The sequence below is a fragment of the Nothobranchius furzeri genome, chromosome 5, assembly GCF_043380555.1.
Source record: "Nothobranchius furzeri strain GRZ-AD chromosome 5, NfurGRZ-RIMD1, whole genome shotgun sequence".
NCBI classification, from domain to species: domain Eukaryota; kingdom Metazoa; phylum Chordata; class Actinopteri; order Cyprinodontiformes; family Nothobranchiidae; genus Nothobranchius; species Nothobranchius furzeri.
Genome location: NC_091745.1, coordinates 78,906,770 through 78,929,081, shown reverse-complemented (window position 1 = coordinate 78,929,081; position 22,312 = coordinate 78,906,770). Strand labels below are relative to the sequence as shown.

Below are 22,312 nucleotides of genomic sequence, written 5' to 3'. Positions count from 1 at the left end.
TACTGTAAAAAAATATACCATTAATGTAAAAAAGAAACTCCAAAAGAATTATGTTCACATCCAGAATCAAATCCAGGTCTTCAGCAAGAGAGTCCGACGTCTTACTAGGTGAGCTAAAGCGCCAGTGACATCTTTTGTATCTGTAACATTTATATCCTTGATGACAGCTGAAACAACGTTCAAAGAACGGTTCGGAGTGAAAATGGCTATTTTGTTGCTAATTAGCAGGAAATATCTAGAAGAAAGTTCTACAGAAAGTAGCTAAGGGTCCTCAGAAATGTAGCTAGCTTTGTCACTAGGCGTTAGGAACAGCGACAAAGTGGCACTGCCTCTCTCTCTGCTGCTAAAGCTACGGATAGCAAATGCTACGGGCGATGCCTGAGCGTGAACGCGCATGAAGCAGCCTGCTCGACCCGAGCATCTCTCTTTTTCTGTGATTTTACAGAAAAACAGGCAATCACAGTAAAAATGCCAGGGCTCATGCTACAGGACCAGGGCATTGCAGGAGAATGTATGAAGAACACATTTATTATTTCTATACATGTTTTGGCTGTCACACTTCCTTAATGCCCCTTTAATCAGAATATTCTAGTTACTTATTCAGAGACCATAAACACACTTTGTATTAATCCAGAGTCAAGTATATAGTTTATAATGTAACATATAGTTTTAACTAATGATTATACAAGACAAGATATGAATGGAATGAAGCGGAAGAGTGGGATGGATGGGGTGATGTAATGGAACTAGATGTTTTAGCAGAACCGTTCTTAAGTGTCAGCGTTTGTAGAGTCTGGGTTGTAAAAGAATTTGGCGGTGTGTTTGCTAAAGATTTGTTTAAAAACCATCCGACGCCAGTGTGCAGCCTACAACACCCTTTTGTTTGTGTTGCTCCCGGCGGTCCGAGTGGTGAGTCACTGGACGTCGAGACCACAAGACTCAAAGATTAGTAGCTCAATTTGTCAGTTTGTTGGTGAAAATTTGACCACTTGGTACGTAGCGACTTGTGCCAAATTTGGTTTAAATGGATTTGTTCGATAGGAGTCATGTCCTTTTGAGTAAATGGTTATTTTTTGTTCCCCTTGTCACGGCTTCTTTGAAAAACATGAAACAAAACCTGTTTCCTCCCTCTTCTAATTGTCTGAGATGTTGAATGTTTTTTTTAATCAGCTGTAAGCCATAATCATCACAATTATAATGGATAAAGGCTGAAATATCCGGATTAGCCTGGAATGAGTCTGTCTCATAGGTTAGTCCACCTTTTAGGTTGGATTACAGTAATCCCTCGCTACTTCGCGGTTCGTTCATTGCGGATTCGCTGCTTCGCGGATTTTTTCTTTGGAGCATTTTTCAGGGGGAATTTGCAGATTCGCGGTATTTTTCACTGATTCGCAGTATTTTTCTATGCGAAATATCAAGAAATTCTTGTTTTTTTCATAAATTTCATCATAAAATGCACTTTTTGTAATAAAACTAAAAAAAACAAACAAGTAAAAACAATTTTTTTCTTGAGTTTTACCCACAAAAAGAGAATGTGATCATACGATAATTCAGTATAGTACTGTATGTCAGACAGGTCAGCTGGATTCGGGAGTTGAGCTTGTAGGGAGCGTGGTTTCACAGACGCGGAAGTGAGAGCGTCGGTGAAACGCCGGCTGATCTAGGAAACCCCCGAGCGTTCGAGCGTCAACGAAGTGACACGGAAATGCCGGGCTTTCCAGAAGTAAGTAAGATAACTTACTATGAGCTGATAGTTCGTTGGATTGATCGGTAGGTTGGAAACTCTGATCATGAATCTGAAGAAACGATGACTGAGTGGTGAGCTGGAAAGGCGACTTCCGTTTAAGGCCGCGGTTTGTGACGTAGGTGCGACGTGGAGGCATAGGCGTCATTTTAACCGGGGACGCCAGGGACATGTCCCCGGCAAAATTTGTGATTGGCAGCTGTGTCCCCCCCACTTTCAAAAAATCCTGCTGATGAGGATTTTTGTTTTACCAGCTCAGATCTCATACCAGGGGTCGGCAACCTGTTCCCATCAAAGAGCCATTATTACCCGTTTCCCACAGTAATGAAAACACTGGGAGCCACAGCAGCGCAGCGTTGTGGGCGGGGCCTACCCTCAGACAGCAGAGAGCTGCTCACAACCAGGTGACAGCAGCCGGTACCATGGGCGTCGCACCCGTGGGGGATTCAACACCCACCCTTTTCCAGCTGTTTTGCTCACCTCCACACCAGTCTGGTTTCTTTAGGTCGCACTCACTCTGTTTGCCTCATCTCCTTCTTCACCTCCGCTTCTGACAGCCGATGTCGGGTTTCCAGGAGAGCAGGAGAAGGAGGGACGGAAGAGCTCGACTGAATTCATAATTTTACATCTTGACATTAGCTGTACAAAGTCTGAGTTTGATCAAGTGAAGAACAATAATTTGCAGAGGTTTATAACAGGCACAGCGCCAGGTTTTCACTTTTGGGGGGGCCACGGTAATTCTGGACGGACCTTAATAAGCAGTGACTTAAGTGAAGCAGGCAGGTCGCACTAGAAAATTTTGTTTAAAAAGACGTCATAAATGTGTTCCCCCGTCATTTTTATTTCTAAAATATGAAGTAAAAACTCCCAATTTAATTTTCATTCATTTGTCATTAATATGTAGTCTACACCCGTGCGTTAAGTGGACCATCTTCCAGTGAAAGCAAAGCTTCCAGCCCACCTCTCCAAATGCGTAAAATGTGCATCACAGCCACTAGGCGCGCCGCGCGCACCATCAGCTACGTCAGCCCAGGCAAGAGCAGAGCAACTAGAGAAAGAATAGAGGATAATTGTGTCTGGATGTGGATGGAGATTACATTTTACAGCAGCCTGATCATCATTTAAATACGTAAACCATCACCTGGCTTCTAGTCCACGCTATCAGCATTATTTTAGTTGGTGTGTGTGTGTGTGTGTGTGTGTGTGTGTGTGTGTGTGTGTGTGTGTGTGTGTGTGTGTGTTTTCCACTTCAAACACTGGTCTAACCAACCAGACCAGCGTGTCCAGTAACATATTAATGTTACAATTAAACAGTTTCACTTCATGTAGGCTAGGAACATTTCACCTGCCGTGGCCCGACCGCTTCTGCTCCACATGAACTTTGTGCGTGATCAAATGTCTCTACAGGTGTTTTATGAGCTGAAGAGGCGACTGGATGCGTCATGCGTCTCCATATTGGAGACAGGAACAAGCGCTATTCAGCCAAACTTTCATAATTTCATAAAAATAACATTTTTCCAAGTGACACATCCCTCAGAGAGACCGGGTTTCCAGACCGCTTCAGTGGGAGGAAATCAACCAACATCCTTGAGTTTATCCGTCAAAATAAACAGTCAAATGGAAATATCTGTAACCTGTCATTTAACTCTTTTGCCTTCTTGTGAAGATTGTTGCAAAGAGAAACAACTAAACCTGATTAACCCCAGAGCCACGCGCACTGCGCTGTACATCGTGACTGTAAATGAGGGGAAACGATTTAATCGGATCCTTTTCTCTTCAACATGGTTTCATGTAAAGTTTCATTCAGTACAAACTTTAGTTACACCAATCTAACTAGACAGAGCCTGGATTTGTATTCTGAACAGTTTAAACATGTTTAAAACGGAGACATGCGTGACGCGTCTAAAATTCGCACCTGCTCCGCTATTATGGAAATTAAACTAACAAGATGAATAACATAATTATTTTAGGCACAGACAACATCCCCCACACTTTTGAAAAGCTTGCAACGCGCCTGGTCGCTCGTGTACGTCAAAGTTATCTTTCATAAAAAGATAATCAATAAAACGATTAAATAAAGTGGATCCAGAAGCTGTAGCCCGTCTCTGCCTTCAATAATATTTTACTGAGCAGGCGCCACTTTTGTCATACGTTTCTTTTTAAAACATGTTTAGACTGTTCAGAATACAAATCCAGGCTCTGTCACGTTTGATTGTTGTAATTAAACTTTGTAGGTGGGGAAGGTCAGAAAGCAGCTCATAAAGCGCCTATATGATTACGCACAAGCGTGACGCGTCAACCCGGTCTCACAGTAAGACCGGGTTGGACCTGTTCAGGTTTACGCAGACAACCTTTACATTTAGAATTGGCATACAGATGTAAAATTAATGCAGTAAAATATAAAGCATTTTATTTAAATATCCAGTCATTATTTTATAAGCACAGAGAGCCGCATCAGATGGATGGAGGAGCCGCATGCGGCTCCAGAGCCGCAGGGTGCCGCCCCCTGTGCTAGCCTACTTTATTGTCCCCAGCAATTTTTAAGCCCCGCTCAAGTGTATGGTTATTGTCCCCAGCAATTCCGACAACACGTGGAGGGAATCCCCGCGAGGGGCATGCTGGGAGTCCCTACTTTGCGGATTTTCACCTATCGCGGCCAGGTCTGGAACGCATCTACCGCGATAAACGAGGGATCACTGTACTGACATACATGAACTTTTGCATCACATCTTAATTTTTCACCTGTATCTATTAAAATTGGACTGACCCTAGTTCTTGTCGTACGCTCTGAACCGTGCGTCCACTGATGGTGAACACCTCCATCATATCATCCGTCAGCATCTTGCAGGAGTAACCGATGTTGACGGCTGTTTCTGTGGGAAAGAAAAACACAATTCACGTCATGAAAACCATGCTTTGCTGCTATGGTTGTCTCCGGTCCTGAACTCTAGTGTCCACATCTCACCCTGCTTGTCTCCTGTGAGAACCCAGACCTTAATATTCGCCAGAGAGAGGAGAGCGATGGTTTCTGAGACACCTTCCTGCAGTTTGTCTTCTATCGCCGTGGCGCCAAGGAGCTAAACACAAAAAGAGGAGAATAAAAGCAACAAACTCCAGTTTTCACAAGGCTGCAAACAAGAACAAACCGCAGGACCTCTCAGACAACCAACAACTAAAAATGTCCCACTTCATGAAATTCTGAGAGAATAATCAGCTAAATTTTAAAAAGACCAGATGTGGTGTCGGTGACGCTGTTCGGAGCACCGTAGGAGCTGGAATAAATGACAAACCATCATATCTTGTTCAATCTTGTCGTAAGCAGCAGCCAGCCTGTCCTCTCTGCAGTCCACGGCCTTGTCGGCAGAGCGGTGGCTCTCCGACCAGACCTCCCACTCCTCCTCAGACACGTCCCTGTAGGCCAGCGCCAGTGTCCTCAGCCCATCGGCTGCATACTCCTAAAAGCAAACACACACGTCCACACTAGGTTATCTTTGATGGTGATGAGCCACTAGATGGCACCACAGCTCTGATCGTCGTGTGTGTTGCGTTTTCTTACATTAAGGTGGTCTGAAGTGATAGTCATCAGTTCCTGGTTACATGGGTGGAGTCTCTCCAGCAGGACGGTATCGGCGCCTTTACAGTACAGACGGATCCTGCCTGCTGGGTTGCGTACTGAAAGTGGAAGATTAAGGATTGGGTACATGGAAAAGAACAGAACTGATTATTAACAGTGACCCAAGGTGACATAGTGTTTTAATGAACTGAAACTACAGGATAACTAAAATATATGAATATGTTCATCAGCTGATTCCTGCAGTCTGACTGCTGAGTGTTTCATAATTCACATTAAAAATCTTCTGAAACACTCAAGTAGGGAAGTAAGACAATATTGATACACTGAAATATCAATATTTCATGTTAAGATACTGAATTAATATTTAAAAGCGGAGGATCAACTTCTTATTGAGAATTTACGTGTGTCTTTAGTGTGGTGCAATTCAAAGCCCGATCACTAGGCGGCAGCGGTTTTTACTCCTTCCTCCTAAAGGGATCTCACTATAGGCCAGGATGTGTTCTGGAAGCATCTAGTCTGAACTTTCCAATAAAATCTGTCTTTAAAATTGCAAATATCGTCTGGCTTTTAGTATCACAATATATTTTATAGTCTCTCCTGTAATGTAATATATATATTGTACCCCCACCCCCCACCCCGTATTTAGCGTATCACCTCCCCAGTATTGTGATGTACATTGTATCACCGCCCCTGTATGTTTATACATGTCGTATCGACCCTCCTGTATTGTGATGTATATCGTATTGCCCCCCCCCCTCCAATTGGATAAATATTGTATCACCTCTCCTGTATTGTGATATTTATCATATACCATATTGCCCCCCCCCCCACATTGTGGTATATATATATTGTATCACCCCCCCCCCCCATTGTGATATATTGTATTGCCTCTCCTGCATTGTGATATTTATCATATACCATATTGCCCCCCCCCCCCCCCCATTGTGGTATATATATTGTATCACCCCCCCCCCCCCATATTGTGGTATATATATATTGTATCACCCCCCCCCCCCCATTGTGATATATTGTATTGCCTCTCCTGTATTGTGATACATATCATATACCATTCCCCCCCCCCCCCCTTGTGGTATATATATTGTATCACCCACCCCCCCCGTATTGTGGTATATATTGTATCTCCCCCCCCCCCCTCCGTATTGTGATATATATCGGATTGCACCCCCGTATTGTGGTATATGGACCTACCCCCCCCCCCCCCATTGTGATATATTGTATTGCCTCTCCTGTATTGTGATATATATCATATTGCCCCCCCTCCCCCGTATTGTGGTATATATTGTATTCCCCATCCCCCCACCCCATTGTGATATATACCATGAGAAAAGAAAAGCGGTTGCCTCTGTACCTATTACAGACATCCTCTTGCGAATGTTGTTGAAGTCAAGTATGGCGAGCAGGGAGTAGGTAACTGTTCGGCCCAACTCTGTGGTGGTAATTGTCCCCGGCGTTCGAGACCGGAACACAAAGCCAAAGTTTCGAGCTGCTTTCACCAGAGCTCCCTCATCTGGAGACTGAGCCTTATAAACCAGCTCTCCTGGTCAGATGGAGGGGTACAATATTCACACGATAAATAACATGCTGGTGTTACAGCTTAGCATCGATCTGATCATGTCTCTCTCTCTCACCTTCACTCTTCTCCTCACTCATAACGGTGTGACACAGAGACAGAAGGCGGAAGTACTCGTGAGAGTGCCAGTCGCCCACTTTGACCGACTCCAGCAGCTTTTCGTCGTAAAAACAGAAATCTGGGTTTGCCAGGGGGTTGAAAGGAGTGAAGTCCAGCCTCTGAAGGTGGACAAAAGAGCAGATGAACAACATACTAAATTATTAAACAGACATATCACATTTTAGTTTATCTAATTAAAAGAAAGCTTCAACCTTTTGCTGCGTTCCCTCTGTTTCTGTGACTTCACCTGTTGACAAAACACAGGTAAGGCGATTGAGTGTGTTTTGTTTTCCGCGTGTTTTTTTCTCTGCTTGTTCCTTTACCATAAGCTTGTCCATTGATGGAGCACTTGTTGAAGCTCATGATGTTCTGAGTAAGAGTTCCAGTCTTGTCACTGAAGACGTATTCAACCTAACGACCACAGAGAATAAAGTTTAATAAAGAACAAAAACCCAAACCTCAAACACCACATAAGTTTGTAAACTAGCCCTCATTTCATGTCCTAAAAACTGGCCTGAATTCATAGATCTTCAGGTCGTATTTACAGTGTGTGATTCAAAACATTGGAACGTGGAGGTCAGTGAGCTTATTGATAGGAAAGTCACACCTTTAAGGGATCGGACAAGCTGTGAAAGTTTTCATCTCTTTGAGTTTCAGATTTGTTTCACTAAAATATCACTTTGAGTTCCTACCAAGCCCTCATAATTCTGATCTGGAAAAGAAGCAAAACAGGAAGTGAGAAATACTGCAGTTCCACCCTCATCCACTAGGGGCTGGTGTCAGAAGAGAGCAAATCCTCATTGACTCCCATGTTAAAAATACCAATTTCACAGCAGAAATAAACATGTTTACAGCCTGGTACCAGAACACGTTTTTGGTTTAAATGATCTAGTTTACACTCATGACAACTCTGAGGGGGGCGAATGTTTTTCTCACTCTTCTGTTTAAGTGTATTAAAAGCCTAAAATTCTGTATAATTAATGAGCATCAGACCCACGTGACCACAGAGCTAGCTTCGTGGAAAGGCCTCAGTCTGAGCCTCGGTCTCGCCTTAAAACTGTTCTGCCATTTTCAGTCTCTCAATTTAGACCATTAGTTGTAGCGTTTGTGCATTCTTTCTGGATATTTTTGTGCAATTGTTGGACAAAATGACTTGCTGTGGCATTAATTGCACTAATAGAGCGTCCAAGGAGTCTCCACTTCATTTTTTTCGGTAAGTAAAATTATATTTATGCATTTTAGGTCACTGCCCAGCTGAGCTTAGATTTTAACATGTACTGTTTAACCATGAAATGTAAATGTAATAGGGTAAAACCCAGTGCATTTAACATAATGCTGCACTTTAGAAAATGGGTTTAAATATAACATGTTGGTGGAGCTGGGCTCCGACTATCGGTACGGTCCCCTCCCCTCAGCGGTCAGCCCGGCGCATCTCTGACTCAGAAGCTCCGGTGTTGTGCACAGTTAACTCTGGTTGTAGCTAGGTAGCTACCTCTGTTAGCTTAGCTCCCACCTCCGCGTTAGCTTTGGGTTAGCTTGTAGCCACATCGCTTCAGTTCGACGGGTGTCGTCATTTGATCCCAGCCTTACAGCCCCACCCTCAGCTCCACCTCTTTCCCCTTTTATGGAATTGTCTGGGTTCGACAAAACCTGTGACACGGTCAAAATGGCGGTGGTGGTGGCCACCTCCCATTTTGGCACAAAAACTTATAATTGGAAACTATGGAATCACATTGTCCAGTATATATGTCAATGATTCCTACCTGACCTAGTTCTTCATTCAGAGTGGTGGTTCTGGCCTCAGCGGCTGTGTTGCACTGTGAGCAGAACATCTGCCGGTCCCAGTTAATGAAGTAGCTGTGACCCAACCGGATCACCTCCACACTGAAGCACCAACAAATGAGGAAGGACACCAAATACTCGAGATATAAATTATTCATAACTTAAAGTTTCATAACAGTTTGTTCGAGGATTCGTTCTCTGTAGACCTGCAGGGTCACTGGTCTGTATATTTTAGCTATCTCCCTGCTCTGACACACCTGATCCAATGGCTGAAATACCTCTTGAGCAGATTCTCAAGTTCTCAGAAGCCTGTCGGTCATCCATTGAAACAAACCAGGTGTGTTGGTTCAGGGAAACGCAGTGGTCCTACAGGACCAGGACTGAATTGCCCCGCTGTAAATGGAGTGCGAGATGGCTAGGTGTATCGTTACCATGGTTACTTTTCATAGCCACTGGCAGCAGCTATAACATTTCTTTTATGTTGGTTCATGCAACACTTACAGTTTAAAAGTGAAAAGGTTTCTCATCTGAAATAAATGAGGCGTTGACATTTCAAGCAGTCGCACCCGACAAACGCTTCCTTAGATTTTAGTGTTTTTTGTCGCCTTTTCTAGTTAAAGTTCACGTTGCAACTTTGTCATAAGATGCTCAAACTGTCCCCGATTCAGACTGGGAATGGTTTTTCCAGGAGAAACTGAGTTACATCATTACTCATCAGCGGAAAAACATTAGCTTTTGTGATTTACTGCACTTCACCTTACCTGACATAAAGAGAAATGGGCACCACTGTGTTCAGAATGATAACGTAGGACCAAAAGGAGAGGAAGGCTGAGAACAGGAAGTTGTCAACAGGAGGGTCCCAGGGCAGATAGCTCTGGAACAAAGACCCCACCTCTTTCTCCCACACTGCATTACCCACAGCCAGGATCACACCCATACACACCAGAAAACCGAAGATCTGACAGGGATGCACAAAGGAAAACAAGCACAGCGAGGCAGATTCAGCAGGAAGAGGGTGCTTAAATGTTTGCATCGATACTTTTATCATTTTCACATGAATATTTTACAGTTCCTGGTAAGCTCAGATTAGAAAAAGTGTGTTATTGGAACTAAATTCAAGCCACTGAGATCATGTCCTAGAATAGTCCAGGGCTATGAAAGTGAGATGGTTGGGGCGTCTCACCCAGAGGACCAGAGTGTTCATCAGTCGATCGATGCTCGTACGTTTAAACTTGGTGCGGCCACTGTTCTGCATGAGCTTGGTATCAGGGCCTGAAACGGTAACACAGTCAGACAGTCAATCTACACACACACACACACACACACACACGCACGCACACAGACACACACACACCTGCAAAGATGACCAGGCCATAGCAGGCCTCTGTGTTGCGGAGGACACATCCTCTGAGCAGCATGTTCTGGTTGGTCAGTGGGTATTTTTTGTCCCTCCAGTACAACGTCCCACAAAAACGGTCCAGTTTGTTGTTGGGAGGCTCACACACAACCTCACCTTCACCCAAAGAGAGGTGGGGGAAAACAGAACAAACAGGCCCCAGTTAACACCCCGGTCATCAATCCAGATCACATTTATTTCTCCTTGCAGCATGGTTTCATTTCGTCATCCCTGTGCAGCTGTCACACCCAAACACACAAAAACACACGACTTTGTAAGGGGATATGAGGCGAATTGCGGGCTGATCTGCTGCCGTAATGCGTTTTCCTGAGCAGGTGAGGAGTGTGTGGGCACGCTTTGCTGACTCAAAGCTCCTCCTCCGGTGGGTGGGTGGCAACGAGGTTGTCATTCAGCGTCGGCAGAGAAGGACGCAAACTGTGAACCCTTTGTGGGTCTTTTCAATTATTAATGTGCCACAAAGCAAAGGTGGAAAACATCTGCATCACAGAAGAAACCATTGCCACAAAAATCTAGAAACGCGTAGATAAAAATGAAACGATGAATCCGTGTCTCACCGTTGAACGTGGCCAGGTTGTTTGGGTCACCGAGTTCAGCCGGCACCGACACAGACTGACGCACCTTCACGTTCGTCTCTCTGCAGGTTTGTAGCACAGACAGCTTCAGACACTGTGTCCTCTGATAGGAGGAATGTGAGTTGTGTGTTTTCTGACCCGTCTAACTCGGCTGTTTCTATGTAGCACAGACCGTGAGGTTCGCTGCTGGACAGCAGGAGCAAATCAGCCTGGGAACAGATGACTGGCGTTAGCTGTGCAAAGGACTGGGACCGATCAAACATGCAAGGCACAATTACATGTGATGCATTTAATTCTGTGGTTATTCACAAACAGAAGTGGGACTTTTGATGCATCTCCCTAAAGATTTTTAACATTTTTAACTGACGGTTGTTCAATTCAATTCAAGTTTATAAAGCGCCAAATCACGACAAGAGTCGTCTCAAGGACCTTAACGAAGTAAACATTCCAATACAGGTCAGGTCATTAAGCCAATCAGAAAAAACTTTCCTATATGAGGAACCCAGCAAATTGCATCTCATGGGGCGTTTCTCCATGTCAAGGCGCCTGGCCTTGCGAGGCGATGTCTTGCGAGGCCAGGCGCCTTGCTTACGAGGACACGGTCCTTCCTTGGGCAAAGAAAACGGTTTGCATCACGTGACCACAGCTTCCACGGCAGTCACGTAACGTCATGTGACACGGGAGATAATGTTATATTTTGTACGTATTAGTTTCAATATAAATATTAAACGAGCCTTTCACTTTTTTAATTGTGTATATGATTGTTAAATTAAAAATATAAGTGAGTTACTACCCGCTAGCCACCGAAGCTGCAACTACTAAGCAACTAACCAACCATAGATAACTTATTTGGATCTAAAAAAACATTTTAAATGAGCTGACTTACTTTTAAACTTGAAAATTGTCCCTGAAGTAGCTGCCAGCTTCTGATCCGCCGTCTTTTTGAAAATACCGCGGTGTATTCTGGGTAATTTTTGACCAAGGCTAGGCTACAAGACACCTCCCGTGTGTCCTTGCTCAGCTAGCTAAACGGCTAACAAACGGAGAACACACGCCGGGGTAGAACATGAACATTGGAACACGTCTTGGTGGCTCCTGATGACGTATCTCCTAGGCAACGGGGGCTGGGCCAAGGCAGCAAGGCGAGGTTCCTTGGCATTGAGAAACACCCACTGACTAGTGTCAGAGACTTTACAGCAATCCTCATACTAAGCAAGCATGCAGCGACAGTGGAGAGGAAAACTCCCTTTTAACAGGAAGAAACCTCCAGAGGATCCTGGCTCAGTATAAGCAGCCATCCTCCACGACTCACTGGGGATGGAGAAGACAGTTGTGTAAAGTTTAATAAAGCAAATGAGAATGAAATCTGCACTGTACAAAATAGTAAAGTGAACCTGAAAATTTAAGGAAGTTTTTTTTTGTTGAACAGCAATCCACTTTGGTCCTGTTGAAACTACTTATCCAAACTGAGGCCATTCAGGAAGCCATCTATTACTGTGACAGTCATTTTTTCATTTTTTTTTTTTTTTTTAACAAAAACAGACCTTAAATGACCAAAATGTCCTTTTAACCTTCCATAACACCAAACGTAGTTCATCTTAGACCTCTTTAACGGGATCAGCGTGCTGGTCAAAAATCTGCTGTATTGACTTCTGTTACGAGTATTCAGCCTTGTTGTGAGAGGTAAAAGCTCCAGGAGTCTCATTCAATGGCAACAAACCAACAGTTCAGTTTTAAACAGGTGAAGGCTTCTCTATGACGCCAGTGTTCACTTACCACCACAGACTGGTTGTTTTCCAGTTTAATGATGTCACCCACTCTGACGTTCATCCACCGTTCTTTCTGCAGCCTGCAAATAATATTGCAACCAAAAACACGCCACTGTCGTAATCAGAAAAAGCTACAACGTGTATCGTTTCTATAAGCCGCGATGACTCACGAGCCTCGGATGAGGACCTGAGATTGATGATTGTTCACTTGGTTGTCGCTCCTGTGGCGAAACTGCAGCCAACAAAGATGCAAAAGGTGTTTTCTCTTGTTGAAGACATGTAGTCGCATTGTTTTTGAGTGTGGTGTGTGGAAAACGTGCTCACATAGTCATCGGTAGCATCTTTTACTGCAGTGATGCTCAGCACCAGAGCCAAAGGCACAATGGTTGTGAACCAGGAGAGGGAGGAAATCTGAGGTATCAACTGAAAACAACAAAAACAATCACCTGATGCCTCTTAAGATTCAGCCTCGCTGAATCTAAAAGTCATCTAAACATTTTCTAGGTGAAAATATGATATGTTTCCTATATTTGTTAGTTCTATGTGCTCCTGAATGGAGCTACTGCATCGCCAGGCCTTACAGAAGAGGGACAGACGAGCGTCTAACTGGTGGGGTTGCAGGTTCAAATCCACCACTCATAACTTTCAGTTTCAAAAGATTTCCAAAAACAGCAGCAGTGAAAACACCGAATCAGTCTCGCAGGAATCAGTCATTAGGCGGTTTGATCCACCTGCTTTGGACAGAACGTTGACACAAAAAAAATCCCGTTCTGGTTCTGAATAAAACACGGATAATCGTTTGATGTTTGGGAGGAATTTAAAACTAAAATGACTGCCTTTGTATTCATGTTGTCGCCATATTTTAAGATGAAATCTTGATTTTCTAACATGAAAACTTCTGAACATGTTCATTTCTTTCCAACAACAGAAATTCTGTGTCAAACAGATGCTGTGCTGACATTTTGTTTTCTGGCCACAAAATCTACATTAATCAAACAACACCGTGGTTTTAGCTGGGGGTGTTTTCCCGCCCGTGGGGCTTGTTCACTAACCGTAACAAACAAATAATTAGGATTTCTAAATGCATAATTTAATGGTTTTAGTCTTTGAAATTAGTTTGTTTAGCACTAGATGGTTGTTTAAACTTTAAACTAGAGCTTTACCATTGATCTCAGTGATTGTTGAGTTAGAAACTTAAGCAGTTTCATATTAGACTCGACTCTGCGGAAATGTCGCCAGGTTTGTCGCTAGGCGCTTTTTGGGAAAAAAAGTCGTTAAGGGGGTCTGAAAAGTTGTTAGAAATGGCGACAAAGTCGCTAAGTTGGCAACACTGGCAGGGCCAGTCCAAGGAAATTTAGGGCCATCTTAAACCATTCTGGAGAACATCACAGTATTTCATGCAAACACAATTTTAAAACATTTACACTGCAGTAAAATTAAAGTGGGAGTCAAGGCATGGGTGGAGACTTATTTCATACACACTTCCTGTTAGGAAAATGCTTCTGAAAGAGGCGTTGCCTGGCAGACCGAGAGAGCGGCACTGAGGCAGTGATCGACGCCTGCCCCCGCCTGAGTTTTTCGTTGGAAAAACGAGTTGTTGAGCGTGTACGCCAGGAATGTCAAACTCAAATCCACACTGGGCCGAAATGAAAATCTGGGACGGAGTCGAGGGCAGAACTTAATATTTTTTGCAAAAGTGACTGCAAATTTGCACATTTTCTTCAACATATTTAGAACCTTTTAATTTGGAAACAAACTTATTTTTGCCTTAACACTGAATGTGGAATAACCAAATTACACACGGGCAAGTCAGTTTTAAATAAAAGGCATCAGTGGTATTCATTACTTGTGGTATATTCAGCATTTTTAAAATCTATTCAGGATTTATGTTTTCTTATTTATTCATTTTTCTTATTTTTTATTCTCCTTTTGTTCTCCTGTAATAAGTGTCATCGCTGCTGTGACGTCTAGCTTTCCCCACTGAGGAACAATAAAGGGATTTTCTATTCTATTCATCTATCTGCAGCCTTTCCACTTCCTGTTTACTGTAGGTTAAATCTTTTCTCACGGGCCAACAACAAAATAAAATATAATTTTATCTTAAATGAAAATGCAACATCTCACCTGTTAACTTTCATGTTTTGGAGCAGAAAACCAACATATTTAAAGCTCAGTTTGCTCACTGGTTTACTGTGATGCTCACCTGTTCCAGCCAGATACCTGCATCATGGGGTTGATCTGAGCTGGGAAGGAGACTCCTGTTGTTTTGTTCATCTTCATCATAATAACGACAACACTAGATGACAACAGGTGCTCACATAGGTTTGTGCTGATGAACATGTCTGAGCAGCTTGACCACGTTGTTGTGTGTCGGGGAGGAAAAATAACAACTACAGCAGCCACAGAGTCATGCTGGTTTGAGCGTGTCGCTGCTCGCTGGAGTTATATCAGCTCTGTCCGGAAGTTAGTTGGAAAACTTTCTCTTTCAGTCGTGAACACATCACTGAGCGGTTAAAATCTCCGTTTCTGGGCTTCAATGTCGGCAAATAGCTGAGTAAACTTGGCACTGAGTGAGAGGAGTGTTTAGTTTGTCCGAGACAGCGGAGCTGCAGACACCGGAGCTCTTTGTGAAAAAACACAAAGGAGGGGGGCTTTTCGGCTCCGTGCAAATGCCGCAAAGCATCATGGGAGCTGTAGTCTTTGCGGTAAAATCGGCCAGCGGGTCAGTTTTAATATATTTTTGATATTTATCTCGCGGGCCACATAAAAATGCTCGGCGGGCCACATCTGGCCCGCGGGCCTTGTGTCTGACACATGCGATGAACGCACTCGAGCACACATTCACAGTAGACTTATCACTCAGGGAAAGAGCGGACACGGATTCAGCAGCATTCTGGGGGATTTCCTGTTCACAGCGGTTCTGCGCGCCAAGTGTCGTGTCGGCAAGTTGAGCCGGCAGGTTGAGCCAGGTGGAGGTGCGGCTGCCTCAGAGACCAGTGCGGTGCAGCCATGTAGTAACTTACTGACAACGTCACGTTTTTCAGCTCAGCCGTCAGCCACAGCTGGTTCTACATAAACGTGGAGCAGATTTTTAACCTGAAGATGGAGATAGAATTATGGTTCTGGGCGGAAATAATAAATTTAAAGGAAGTTGCACTAAACTGCCACACTGATGATTACACATGTCTACAGCACCATTAGACACTCATCTATACAGGTTCTCTGTTACTTGCTGTTTAACACTGTGTGCTATAGAAATACATAGAAAGCTGTGACTAATTATTTATTTATTTTTTACAAAAATTCGCAGCAGAGCTAGCAATCAGTAGATAATCAGGCTCAGATAGAAACTATCCATCAGAAGTTCTGCTGGTCTAGGACACAAATGCAAAGATCCCTTCCACCCATTCTTGCCTCACCTGCAGGATAAGCAGGAAGAGGAAGTATGTGTTGGCTACTTCCTGGAACTGCTCAAACAGGTTGACAGGCAGAAAGGTAAGCATGTTGTATTTCGATGTCATGATGCAGTTACTCTGGACCAAAATCAAAGAGAAGAAAATAAAGTTCATAGGAATGCAACAAAAGTGTGATTTTGGAACGCATACGTAGCTGCAGGAGCAGCACAGGTTAACTCACCGCATACTGGAACTTCTCATTGTACTCCCTGTCGTTGGCTTTGACCTTTCTCTCCTCCTCTGCAGAAACACACAACCACAAATGAATAAATGACGTACAAACAAAAGTAAAATAAACAGGGTCACACGAAATGTAGATGACATTTCTGTCAGGGCTGCAACTATCGAATATTTTATAATCGAGTACTCTATCAAATCTTTTATTGATTAATCGAGTACTCTATCGAATCTTTTATTGATTAATCGAGTACTCTATCGAATCTTTTATTGATTAATCGAGTACTCTATCGAATCTTTTATTGATTAATCGAGTACTCTATCGAATCTTTTATTGATTAATCGAGTACTCTATCGAATCTTTTATTGATTAATCGAGTACTCAAATAAATGACCCTTTTGTGTTCATAAACCATTATATCAAATAGCATGTTATAAAATATGAAAGACCTCTTAAAATGAGCACGCAATTGTCAGTTATTCAAGTTTTATTCAAAATTAGTTTTCTAAACTTCAGCACTTCAACTTTACTTCACAGTAAACAAACGCCCGTGCAAAAAATAAGCATACAACCTGAGCCGAATTTCTCCTCGTGCGAGAATCTACTAGCCTGGCAACTAGGAGGATAACTGTTGAAGTAGCGCTGCGAGCGGCTGCGGCCCAAACAGAACCAGAACCGCTCACGGCGCATGCGCAAACATGGCTCACCAGCTCTTTCCCTATTAACACACGTCCGTTTTAATTTCTACACTTTTTTTCTCACACAGTAACAAGGATGGTCGAGAAAGCATGTTTGCCGTGGTTATGTCAAATTATACTGATCACAAAGCATTTATTTACTTTCTTTCGTTTTCCTCTCATAAATACCTGTGTCCTCCTGCAGCGATCCCGAGGAACAACAAACGTCAATAACACAATAAAAAGTCCAACGTGTTGTATAAAAACTGCTATTTTTAGCACATTTTTAGGTCCGACGTGTTGCTAGCAGACGCACAGTGTGAGCTGAAACTGAGCGCTACAAACGAAAAAGTCGCACAGTGTCCGCAGAATATATAGCGGACCTCCGAGTCCGCTTGCAGAAGTGACATTTACATGTGGATGTTTCCTGGTCAGGTGCTGCAGCATGGAGGATGTGGTGTTGTGGTAGGCTAAATCCATTTTACAGTATTTACACTGGAGTACGTTTTCCGTCTTACGACGTGAAAAATGGTCCCACACCTTTGGCATTTTCTGTCTTTTTCGCACTCCACCGGGGTCCACGTTGTCCGCCATGGCTTAAGAGAAAGTAAAGTTACATTCGCTACTCGCGTGTGCATTCAGTGCAGTATGTATGTGCGTCACTTATTTCGGTCCGGGTGAAACATGACCCCGGGCGACTGCAAAGCCATGAATTAATTAAACATGAATTAAACGAATCCTCGAGGCAGAGAATTTGATTCGAGGCTTTTTTGTACTCGAATTATTCGAGGTACTCGAGGAATCGTTTCAGCCCTAGTTAAATTTAAAGAGATCAAAAGTGAAGTAGTGAATGTTTTTGCTTTTTTTAAAGCTCGTGTCCTCCAGCCCAGCTGTTTTTAGGTGCAGAAGTTTGAGTTTCTCTTTGTTTCCATCCCTAGAACTGCTCTTCTGCTGTCAATTAAGATGCTTTAAAAACTCTCGAGTCTCAACTGACCTGTCTTGCACAGGAAATGTGTCTGCATTGCCAAAAATAGGTATTCAGACCAAATACACAATACTGAAACAAAGATGTCCTCGGCACGCTTCGGAGAGGCGACACAGGAAGGGCCATCACGTAACAAAAGTCATTATAATCACACGCTCACTGTGGTTTCCTGTGTTGCTGCAGCAAAGCAACCATCATCTCTGCTTTAGCTGAGCTCCAACACAGCCCCCCTGAAAGAGGCGTTTCATCAGCGTCTGGAAGGAAACGGCTAGCTGATGTTTCAGTTAGATGCTTATAGGCCAAAATCTATTCTGTTGAACCTCCTCTGCACCATTTTATCTCTCTAGTCTTTGTTCATAAGAAGATCATCATGTTGGGAGATTTGTTGAACATGCAGGACAAGAGGAGGGCAAAATGCCCGTGCCAGGTAAGCACCGAGGCGTCCTACGTCGGGATCAGGATCGTGCGTGCTCAGACTTCCCCTGTGCAGACTGACCAACTCAGCCCGAAATGCAACAGCATCTTTGGTGTACTGCACAGTAAGTGTTTAACGTCTCTGACCACTTCAAGGACATCAGAAGCCCTGACACAGACGCCACGCTGCACTGCAGGTCTGCACAAATCTATAAAACTCATCATTGGGAAACTCTCAGCTGAGGATACAATTACAACAAAAATAGGGACATCAGTGAGTAAATAAATATTGATTTGAGCTTAAATAAGGAGAAATAATGAGTGCATTTATCCAAAAGCGCTGCTTTTGCTGCAATATTAATCCTCCTCCCCTCATGGCTGGACAGTAACTCCATCAGCTGCATTAACACAGACCGAAGCAAACTCAGACCAGACCGATGAGAAGAGATCTCCCATCGTGGATGATCTAATCAGGTGAAAACGCTCACAGCCATGTGGTGAAGTGAGAAGAATCAGTGGCGACGCAGAAACGGGACAATGGAGCGGGGGTCAAATGAAGGTGCATGTTCATGTGATTTGTGATGATTAAGCTGAGGGATAACAGACGAAGCAGAGCAGAGGAAGCTGGCGCCCGGAAGATTGATCAACGTCTCAGACAGGAGAAGAGACACAAATCTGCTGTTGCTTAAGCATTTATTTAGAATTAAAGGGCCTTTTAAACCCATTTCACTTGAGATTTTCTGTAAATGATGTAAATAAACACCGTCTTACCTTAAGCTTCCTGAACACGACCAACACGCTAATGCTAATTCTCTGCAAACTTTGCAATCATTTTGTCTCCAGGAGAGAGCCGAGTGATTCTCGGCTAGTAAAAGCTAACCATTAGCATTAGCAACTCCACCACGCAGCACAACTCCTCCAGGCCTGTGTTATTTGTGGAGATAAAACATCAACGTTGCACCGCAAACACAGTCAGTGGTAGAGTTGTGTTGCTGTTAGCCAATCAGAGGCGAGATGTCCAAATATCAGAACGTAAAGGGCCATTCCCATCTGTACCCGGTCGGCCCGGCCCGGATAGCTCCAGTCGGCCCCAGCCTGGCCCGGATGATTCCACACATCCTTGCTTGGGCATGCAAGGAATGCCGTCAGAGACATTTTCAGCTTCTAGGTAATCAGCACGATAATGAATGATGATGAATTGAGCATGCCTTAAGCCCATGTGGGCTGATTCTACCCACCAATCAGAGGCTTGCTCTAATGGAAGGTGTGAATTTGCTGACTGGTAAGCCGGTTTATAGGTCAGCAGGGGGTGTGTTGGCCCTGGTCAGCCTGAAGCAGACCACCTCAGAAAGAGGGCTGAAAAACAGTCTTGTTACACCCTGAAAAAAGGCAGGCCACTAATGGGCCATTCCCATCTGTACCGGGTCGGCCCGGGCCGGGTAGCGTAGGTTGTTTACATATCTGGGTGGCCTGGTATTTTTCCAGGCCAACCAAGGTTCATTCTCAGCCCTCTTCTCGAGGGGGTCTGCTTCAGGCCGACCAGGACCAACACACCCACTGCTGACAGCAAACTCACACCTTCCATTAGAGCAAGCCTCTGATTGGTGGGTAGAATCAGCCCACATGGGCTTAAGGCAAGTATGTGTGGAATCAACCGGGCCGACTGGGGCTACCCGGCCCGGGCCGACCCGGTACAGATGGGAATGGCCCATAACCTATGCTATCCGGGCCGGGCCGACCAGGTACAGATGGGAATGGCCCATAAGATTCCAAAACCGTCCGTGTTCTGCTCACCTCTTCTTTGGCTAAATTCTACTACCTGAAACAGGAGCGCCAGAGCTTTTTTTCCCCCACAGAGATTGACTCACGAGACGTTCAGTGGCCGCTGTGAACGTGTTGAAACAATTATTGAACTTTATGTAATGTAGCTGCTACCACGTCAGTCCTGTTGGGTGTAAACTCTGTTTCTCTGCACCGAGGCTGTTCAGGGAGCTGTGGTTAGACCAGCACAAGCACATCTAAGTGAAAACGGGTTAGTGAGCCCCAGACCTAGTGACATGATGCAATCTGATTCTAACTGAAGTTGGATGGAGATGAAGTGTCCAGTTGAAGAAGGAATGAAGCATCTTTTTGATTTTGATTAGAATAATCAATTCACACAAATTCATACCTGTCTGCTTCTTTTTCGCCTTTCCTCCATCCAGTCCTTTCTGTTTCTTTCTGATCAGGGAAAGAACGACTGAAAACCAGCTCTGCTGGAAGTCCCTCCACACCGTCATCTCAAACTCCTTTAGAACGTTTAACAGCAGAAACATCTGAGCGTCACATCTCCTCGGACGTGTTTTTGCTGCTCCAACCTGACTTTGTTCTGCCAGCTCTCCTCTCTCTGCCCTCTTCAGATGCAGCTTTCTGTCTGCCTTGCTCTGATTTCTCTCTCTCTGTCTGTAGAAATGCTGAACTGCCGTGTTTTGGTCAGAGGGAGGAACTGTGACTAAATCTAAAACGGCCCAAACTTTGTCATGAGGTCTGGTTTGACAGTTCTGTCCAAATATTGCAGAAGCTTTGTGTGCATGTTGCACAAGCGCCGATCAGCACCATGATTGCTTTTGTGCAGCTTCATCAATCAATTAAGTCCGCATCAAGTTTCATCCACAACATAAATACGCACAGATTTGGGCATTACGTAATCAGGCTGGCGTTGCTTTGGGAACCGCCTCTGCAGGGATCTCACCGCTGAGCTAGCCAGTCGCAGGTGAAAACCATCGACATTTACATATATGGACAATGGGTTTCCATAGCTCCAATAACACATTTTTGAAGAGAAATGGGAGGTGGCCACCACCGCCATTTTGACCGTGTCACAGGTTCCGTCAAGCCCAGACAATTCCACAAAAGGGAAGAGAGGTGGAGCTGAGGATGGGGCTGTAAGGCTGGGATCAACTGACGACACCCGGTCGAACCAGCTACAAGCTAACCTGAAGCTAACCCAAAGCTAACCCGGAGGTGGGAGCTAAGCTAACGGAGGTAGCAACCTAGCTACAACCGGAGTGCACAACACCAGAGCTTCTGAGCAGTGGCGTGTCCAGATCTTTAAAAATGGGGTGGCCCAGGTGAGGCACAGCTTTGTGCATGGGTGGCACCAATGGTTATGCTTTTTTTGTTTTACCCCCAAGCCTTTTGTGGGCAATGAAAAGCCTATTTAAAGATAAATTAGTGTGGTGGCACCTGGGGTGGCCAATCAGATTCCAAAGGTGGCATGTGCTACCCCAGGCCACTCCCTTTACGCCCCTGTTTCTGAGTCAGAGATACGCCGGGCTGACCGCTGGGTAAAACCGGGTGGAAAACATCGGTCTCCCGAGATCTCCACAAGCCGTTAGTCAGAACCCAGCTCCACCAACATGTTATATTTCAACCCATTTTCTAAAGTGCAGCATTATGTTAAATGCACTGGGTTTTACCCTATTACATTCAAATTTCATGGTTAAACAGTACATGTTAAAATCTAAGCTCAGCTCGGCAGTGACCTAAAATACATAAATATAATTTTACTTATAAAAAAAATGAAGTGGAGACTCCTTGAACGCTCTATTAGTGCAATTAATGCCACAGCAAGTCATTTTGTCCAACAATTGCACAAAAATATCCAAACAAGAATACACAAACACAGAGACTCAAAATCCCGGAACAGTTTCCAGGCCAGACCGAGGCTCTACTGAGGCCATTCCATGGAGCTAGCTCTGTGGTCACGTGGGTCTGATGCTCATTAATTATACAGAATTTTAGGCTTTTAATACACTTAAACAGAAGAGTGAGAAAAACATTCACGCCCCTCAGAGTTGTCATGAGTGTAAACTAGATCATTTAAACCAAAAACATGTTTATATATTGTTCAATTTTTCTTGTATTAATGTTATTTTAGTTAAAAGGGGCAGATAACATAAGTTTTTCTTCTTTCTGTCCCCTTTTTCATTTTGGCTTGTAATTTTTTTTCTGTATTTTTACTTTAATGTCAATAAATGAAAAATGAAATAAAGAAAAAAGAAAAAAAAACCAAA

General features: G+C 44.0%; 1 protein-coding gene across 4 annotated transcripts in view; it reads right to left on the bottom strand.

Annotated features, from left to right (window-relative positions):
• Positions 1-22,312, bottom strand: part of atp8b2 (ATPase phospholipid transporting 8B2) — a 36,726-nt gene that overhangs the window by 9,001 nt on the left and 5,413 nt on the right. For 2 of the 4 annotated variants that reach the window (XM_015950459.3, XM_054741176.2), the window contains exons 3-21: positions 16,185-16,243; positions 15,968-16,081; positions 12,873-12,971; positions 12,719-12,780; positions 12,556-12,628; positions 10,918-10,988; positions 10,762-10,841; positions 10,145-10,303; positions 9,974-10,062; positions 9,552-9,748; positions 8,772-8,892; positions 7,332-7,419; positions 7,221-7,255; positions 6,968-7,127; positions 6,688-6,876; positions 5,301-5,416; positions 5,035-5,199; positions 4,710-4,821; positions 4,512-4,617 (exon numbers count right to left, since the gene is read on the bottom strand). In XM_015950459.3, the coding sequence (XP_015805945.3) occupies positions 4,512-4,617; positions 4,710-4,821; positions 5,035-5,199; positions 5,301-5,416; positions 6,688-6,876; positions 6,968-7,127; positions 7,221-7,255; positions 7,332-7,419; positions 8,772-8,892; positions 9,552-9,748; positions 9,974-10,062; positions 10,145-10,303; positions 10,762-10,841; positions 10,918-10,988; positions 12,556-12,628; positions 12,719-12,780; positions 12,873-12,971; positions 15,968-16,081; positions 16,185-16,243 (2,095 nt within the window). Of the gene's footprint in view, positions 1-4,511; positions 4,618-4,709; positions 4,822-5,034; positions 5,200-5,300; positions 5,417-6,687; positions 6,877-6,967; positions 7,128-7,220; positions 7,256-7,331; positions 7,420-8,771; positions 8,893-9,551; positions 9,749-9,973; positions 10,063-10,144; positions 10,304-10,761; positions 10,842-10,917; positions 10,989-12,555; positions 12,629-12,718; positions 12,781-12,872; positions 12,972-15,967; positions 16,082-16,184; positions 16,244-20,427; positions 21,125-22,312 lie in introns of those variants that run through there. The other 2 variants (XM_054741175.2, XM_054741174.2) reach the window with 2 other exon arrangements.